The 7,487-nt window shown below is 32.3% G+C and overlaps 1 protein-coding gene across 1 annotated transcript; it reads left to right on the forward strand.

Moving 5' to 3' along the window:
* The first annotated feature begins 1,902 nt into the window (after nucleotides 1–1,902).
* On the forward strand, nucleotides 1,903–6,413 carry LOC139485388 (heavy metal-binding protein HIP-like). The gene is made up of 3 exons (XM_071269837.1): nucleotides 1,903–2,219; nucleotides 2,794–2,964; nucleotides 3,293–6,413. The coding sequence occupies exons 1-3, from the start codon at nucleotides 2,015–2,017 to the stop codon at nucleotides 3,535–3,537; spliced, it is 621 nt and encodes a 206-aa protein (XP_071125938.1). The 5' UTR covers nucleotides 1,903–2,014; the 3' UTR covers nucleotides 3,538–6,413.
* The last annotated feature ends 1,074 nt before the right edge of the window (nucleotides 6,414–7,487 follow it).

A 7,487-nucleotide genomic window follows, 5' to 3' on the forward strand; every position in this document is an offset into this window, starting at 1 on the left:
CTTCGGCGGTACTTAATCCATACAGTCTTGTTCCATGGTATTATTAAGGCTTTTAAAAAAATGACGTGTCACCGTTTCAATAACAGTTTGGCGTCCATTGCGCCACAAATGTGGGAACATTACATTGTGGTCAACTGCACCTTTCAAGTGAATATTTTCTAAAAAGCTTGTAATAGGATAAGGCCTCTTTGAAAAGATGTGTATGTGAAAATATGAAACATTTGTAGTATTTTGGCATTTAAGTTTTATCAAAACATGATAGTTACTGTTAAATATATATATAGTAGTTGTAACAAACCCTGGACAAGAAAACTGGCCAAGTTTTAAATTTTAGGGGGTGATGTATAATTATTCAACCGAGTTTTTACACTTTTCTTAATTTGGTTTAATTTTGGTATCAATACTTAGGTTTAATGTCCAAAGTTTAACTGTTTTGATCTGCTTACTTACTGTTTATTGATGTTTATAAGAAAAGTTTTGTACCTGTTTGTGAATTCTGCATTAATAGTCAGTATTGGAATTTTGGTACACATTGAAATAGATTGATTTAGAATGCATTAAAACCTTTGAAACAGGTTATATTTTATAATAATAAATTGATTTAAAGAAAACACAAAAAAAAAACAATATTTATCTTCTTTCCAGGTAAATCAATCATGCAAAAATAGGATTTGTTTATTTTCAACTTATCTAAACTTTTCCTTGCCATTTTTTGAACAGGAGCTAGCTAAAAAGAAATGAATTGCAAATAGGATCAGTATGGCGTGATGTATCCACCCTGACAATTGCAGAAAAATCAGACTACTGGATTTGAGTAATTGCCCCTCAAATATCTATTTTTCCCAAATGTTTAGCAGTTGTTGGCGTTACATTGAAAATCATCGGAACATTTTTAAACCATTTAACTTTTGTACTGGGTTTACGTAGTTGAATCTAATCCTTCTGACTAATGTTCCATGCTAATTGTAGTATGCCTTTTCTTCGTTTTTGTTTGGCTGTAGTGTTGTCTTTTAAGCAAAACCATGGCTCACATGTGGCGCTTATCATAGACCATTTACAGATTAACATGAATCATTTACAGATTAACATAAATCAGGTCGATTATTGTATCTACTGAAAACAATAACCAAAAATGAAGTAAGGTATGGTCGACTGCGGTGAGAGTATGTGTATATCACTGAAAACAACAGTGTGTTTGGTAGAGCAGAAATGTTTCAAATGCTAGAGAACGCATAAATATCCCTTGTAGATCTATTGCAAAGTGTCGATTTCTTGCAGATTAAATGGTAATAATTTATCCTTACATGGTCATCCTATTAGCGTTCAAAATTCAAATGAAGGTTGCAAAATGCCACACAACAAAACAAACGACAATTCATTACAGATCGGTTCAAAATCATTTGGTCGAACTTGGGGAGGGGTTGTCTGGCTATCTTATGGGATTCGGTTTTTATGTATTTGTTTGCAAAACAAATTATAATAGAATAACTTATTAAAATGTGAATTTCTCATTTTGTTTTAACCTATAGAAAATAGTGACCGCAACGGTAAAAATATTTTATTTCACATCGCTCGGTTATTTGACTGGAATAAAACACAATTCTAGTTCCTATGTTGTTGTTTTTTACATGGACTGAATTACAACTCGTTTAATGAAGAGCCTTTTAAAAATTTTTGAAAACTGAGTCACTCATACAGAGGTCGTTCAATATTACTGAAAACAAATAAACCCCCGAACAGGTCTTCTAAGTATATGAAAATAAGAGTAATATAAAACGTTAATGTACATTTAAAACTAGGGAATACTTGAACACATAGTTAAAATAAACACGTTATATTGGTAGTTTAATTTAACAAATACTTTTTGATCAATATTTAGCTACACAAAATATATACACTGATTCAATGCGACATTTAAGTACGTCAATATTTTGAGATTTAAATATTCGAATGTATATGGGTAAGGATTAAAACAAAATGGATTTACTTTTATAGCTTCACATTGAAAAGAATCATGAAGGTGGCTTTAGCTTTTGCATTGTTATCATTTGCCTATGCAACTCCTGAACAATCCGTTCTAGAATACTTCCCAGTATTCAATGCTGCAAAAGCTGACATTGATGAACTGAAGCAGTTGATGACTGACTTAAAAGCAGAGGTTGCAGATTTGAGAGCTGAAAACCAACGATTTCGAGATGAACTAAACAGTAATTATACAGGTATTTATATGAATAAGAATAAGTATTTAATTATGATTCATGTATATGAAAATTTGTATGTTTTTTTCTGCATTGTTAAATGTTTTTCCACGTAGGCCCTCTGCAGTACATACACAATCCATGTTATACAGATAAGCGTTGATTGATTGTCCCTTTATGTAATAAACAGGAGTATCGTCTGGCGCTTATGATAAAGGGATCTGTTCAAAATAAGTCAAAATATCCTACAAAACACAGTACACTATTAGTGAGCTGCTGTAAACAGCTTTTTCAATATGATCCTTGCGTGACATGAATTGAAGGGACATTTGTCCTACCCATTTCCAAAGACATCTATGTCTCTGCCATTTCAAATTTCAAATTGATTCAAAATTTGCCTATGAATAATTATATTATCATGATGAATAAAAAATTTTATCATTAAGACAAATATTCATGTCTGCAACCCTAAACAACGCAATTTGTACACGTAGTCGTAAGGTAGTGCAGAAGAAATGTCGAAATCTCACTACAATTTAACATAATATATGTATGAAAGAGGTAAATAGAACAAGTTTTATTTTGTCTTTTGTAGCAACGCGAGTTGCATTCTATGCATATATGTCAGTTGACAGAGGAATAGATTGGTTTTCTCTAGATAAGAAAATTATTTACGACAAAGTCAATCTTAACATTGGCGATGGCTACGATGTTTTGACTGGTGTTTTCACTGCGCCATCTAGCGGAACGTATATTTTCAACACAGGTGAATCTTAATTATAAAATTTCATTAAAAAATAATTATACAAACGTACTTATTAAGAAAACCGATCATGGAGTTCTCTTGTTGTAAGTGCGTGTTATGTATTTCAAATAATGTATTTGCAAAGTTCAGCTTGTAATGTATACATGTCGAGAGACACAGAAAATTAAGGTTTCAGCGTTTAGTATATTGAATAATTCGGGGAAAGATCTAAACCTCATTCAACACAGAACTGTAAAACGTAATTAAACTTTTACAATCAGTTAAAATAAAAAGTAAAACCTGTATCTTTGTGAAAAGTAATAACATGATAGAAATTTGTCTTTTACAGTAAGTGTTGCATATAATAAGTCATACATGACCCTGTTATTGAAAATAAATGGTAATACAGCTGACATTGCATTCCCTGATGCTTTTGACCATGATGATAGGAGTACTGCAACTACTGTCACTATAGTGATGTTATTAAAGGGGGATCAAGTTTACGCCGTAAATGGAGACAAAAAGGGCGGGAGAATGATGGAAAGTGGTGATCATGACGCTAGGTGTAGTTTCTCCGGATACAGACTATATTAACGATGACCAACATTATCAGATTCATACAGCTTATTGTTATTTACTTATTAATAAGTGTATTTCTACTGTTGTACGTATGAATTCGAAGCTATTAATATTTTTTGTATTGATTGGTAAAATGGTATTCTGTTACATTTTAAAATGTAAACTAACAAATATACCGAACTCCGAGGAAAATTCAAAACGGAAAGTCCGTAATCACATGGCAAAATCAAAAGCTTATACACATTATACGAATGCATGGATTACAAATGTCATATTCTTGACTTGGTACAGGCATTTTCTTAAATATAGAAAGTGTTGGGTAAAACCTGGTTTTATAGCTAGCTATATATATAGTTAAACCTCTCACTTGTATGACAGTCGGATTTTAGTTTGTAGTCGGACTATGAAATGACAGGGACTTGGTGTATCACTAAATAGAGATTGGGTGTTTTTTTGTACTGTGTAACATATGAAGCTGTAAACTGTAGATATTTCACATTATTGTATTGGGAGCTAAAATCTAAAAAATGATTGAGTCATATTCTTGTTGTAATTTTCCCCCAATTTGGATTTGCATGTCGGGTACAACATGCGAGGATGAGACGTGATAACATGTCGGCTTCGTTTCGGTTGAATTTCAAGCGATTCCATCTTAATTTTTCTTTTAGTTTGTTTAGACGAATGTAATACCTCTAATTTGTATTTTTTAAACAAAAAATAAACTTTGGCCACTAGAAAGGCAGATTAAATCAATTATCATAACGTAGTTTTAATCTCATTAAAATAATATATTTTATTTGTCTTTAATTTGCAGGAGTGCTAATTCAAGCTATTAAATCATTCTTTTGAAAACATGAAAATTACTTCTAGAAACACAATGTAAAGTTGTTGCTATAATGTAATGATGATTAAAGCCGTCTGACAAAATCAGAGAGGCTAGAGCATGGTGAGAGTACTAAATTAACAACGATGAAAGTGTTTTCTGTGTGTGTTACATTTTAATGTCGTGTTTCTGTTGTGTCGTAGTTCTCCTCTTATATTTAATGTGTTTCCCTCAGTTTTAGTTTGTAACCCGGATTTGTTTTTTTTCTTAATCGATTGATGAATTTCGAACAGCGGTATAGTACCGTTGCCTTTACTTTTTTTTTTTATCTTATAATGGTTTTTTTTTTAGGAATGGCGTTGTCATTTTTTGTTCAACTTATACGTTGGTATCTTCTACATCTCTTATGGTCCTGACATTGGCTTATCTTTACCTCTCAAGATTTTTAATCAACCAGATATTACTTTAAAAAACTATCAGTTAAAATGACATGTGAAAATATAGTGCATTTCATATTTTCGTTAATATTGTAATTGCTCAGGCGTGTTTTTTTGTTGAGATGAAATTACTAAAAGCTACCAAATGTTAACAACCGTTATCAGGATAATTCATTCGGGTTAAATTTCGGGTTCGCTGCGGGGTATATTTGCTACACTGATTTTAAAATAAATCAGAGAATTCAATTGAAAGCTACGTCTACTCGTCCAGAATTTGAAAGAAGAAAATGTTGTGTCACGTAGTCGGGGTAGTGACTTCTGGGTATCGTACCAAAGTTTACCCCTGGATATTGGAAGCTGCACCGTTTCTTATATTTTTATCTTTAATTAATTTGTTAACTTTGGCCTCTGACACACAATAACAATTTGTGGGACGTGTTGCTGTCTTTGAACAGACCTTGTGTTAAGCAACAACCAGTGCTAACCTGTGCACTATTCCAAACCTTGCTTATTTCTACCTATGCGCTACTATCCTGTTCACCGCTATCCTGTGAACTATCTGGCTTATTCAGCCTGTGCACTGCCTAACCAGTGCACGTATTTCCGCACAGTCGCCTATGCACCTATTACCCGGTGCGTAAATACAACTTTAATACTCCTGCAACCTTATTCAGGTACGCAGATAGATTCTTATTCAGATTCTATTAATTCTTTTATAAAGTGTAAATAATTACCTTTTCCCTTCTTTAAGGCGTCTGGATTATCCATCAAGCGACCCTTGTTCTGACAGCACATCAGCTTATTTACTAAGGTTTTGGACCATACCATTTAATTTGGACGATACCATATGTCTTATTCATATGAGTGTTTATAATTACCTAACCCTTTATGCTAAAACGTTTGAATGACGGCCCTTATGTTTACGACTACCGATCGGAATATTTCCGGGTATGCTAACCACGACCGGTCCGTTACTGATTCTAAATATTATAAATATCCATAGCAATGTAAACAAAACAAAACCGAAAGTAGACAACTGTTCAACTTTCAAACATAACGAGTTCGTATAACAATGTTTCAGCTTGATAAAAGAAATAAGATGAACCCTAGTAAAATAAAACAGGTGATCCATGTTCATCACAGTTGTACATTTATTCATGTCTGCTGTCAATTTGAAAAAGAACGTTTAAGTTATCGCCCTTTTTATACTTTATCATTGGAGTTGTTATAATTATGTCACTACAAATCATCTCAATCAATGTTTAACATGAAAATTAAAATAAAATTTGATACATCTTTAGAATGATTCGACCATGGGGAAAAAGTAAAGATTCCGAGTTTTTGATTGTAACCGTTTAGTATAATCTCCATTTTGTACTGTCTTTCTGTAGACTGTACCCTTGTGAACTAGCACGTTAAAAAAAAACTCAGCCTTTATGCCTAGTACGTACACAGCAGGGTTCATATCATGTCTAGTTCTAAATATTTATACTTTTTTGCTGCTGGATGTTAAACAGTCATCATCATCATCATCATCATCCGTTTTGTCCGTGTTTTTGTTTTTTTTTTGTTTTTGTTTTTGTTTTTTTTATAATTTTAACACATTTGTATATTAATCTTGCAAGGGAAACACATTATATGGATTTGACAAAAAAAAATGTCTATGCATTAAACATATGTTTTACTGCACCGAATAGCGTTTCAAGATTTATATATAATAATACATGTATGTTACTCTTTTTCGAACATTATTTTTAACAAAGACAAGATAAATAATTTCAGGCTTTTTGAATTAGTTCTGAATGTGTATTAGGTGAATATAAATTTACATAACCATATATTAATGTTACTTTGAATTACAGTAATGAGGTATTTTACTATGTTCTCTTATTGCTATATTCTAAAATTTGTAAGTTGGCTTTCACTATTCTTTGTTGAATTTATACGTCTATATTTTGTTACAACATAAATGAGAAGATGTGGTAGACATGAGTGTCAATGAGACACTTCTCCATCCAAGTCACAATGTTCAAAAAGGTAACCAATTTACATGTATGTCAAAGTAATTCCGTCAGTATGAAATTGACTTACGCAGAATCGCAAGCTATAAAAGGCCCCAAAATGACTAGTATAAAACATTTCAACCAGGAAAACCAGGAAAACCAACGGTGTTAGAAGTTGTGATAAAATTGCCAATGACACAACTCTCCACCAGAGACCAAATAGCATATAGACGTTTGCTTGTTTGCTTATCGTCAAAGACCTGCGAAGTGGATAGGAAGATTACAAAGCTTAAAGAAAAAATGTAATATTAAAAGGAGTTTAGCATGACTTTGTAAAGTCATATATCATCAACAACAAAAACCCATGTACAATAAACACACTAATAGTATATAGTGATACTGTATCAAAGAAGATTCACACAGTTATATTAGTAGCAGCAAACTAAAAGAATATCAATTTCTGGTCTAACTGAGAATATCGTAGTCTCCTTCACTCCACTTTTAGAGATTTTCTGCAAAAAAATTCACATATCATTTCCAATGTCATGTACGGCGAACTACAATACAATATTGGATTTAGTGGGTTTGTTCTTAGACATTGTAAAAGTCATATTTCTAAGTGACATATCAGCTTCATGAACAGGATGTAGCTAGGATACAAGCCTGTGTATCTCTTTGTAAAAGCCATTGCTTTCAAGTTTA

The sequence above is a fragment of the Mytilus edulis genome, chromosome 8 (genome assembly GCF_963676685.1).
Source record: "Mytilus edulis chromosome 8, xbMytEdul2.2, whole genome shotgun sequence".
In the NCBI taxonomy this organism is placed as follows: domain Eukaryota; kingdom Metazoa; phylum Mollusca; class Bivalvia; order Mytilida; family Mytilidae; genus Mytilus; species Mytilus edulis.

Coding starts and splice junctions, on each gene's coding strand:
- LOC139485388 (XM_071269837.1), top strand. CDS start 2,015: ATGAAGGTGGCTTTAGCTTTTGCATTGTTATCATTTGCCTATGCAACT. Junction 2,220..2,793: donor ACTAAACAGTAATTATACAG/GTATTTATATGA, acceptor TGTCTTTTGTAG/CAACGCGAGTTGCATTCTAT. Junction 2,965..3,292: donor AACGTATATTTTCAACACAG/GTGAATCTTAAT, acceptor TGTCTTTTACAG/TAAGTGTTGCATATAATAAG.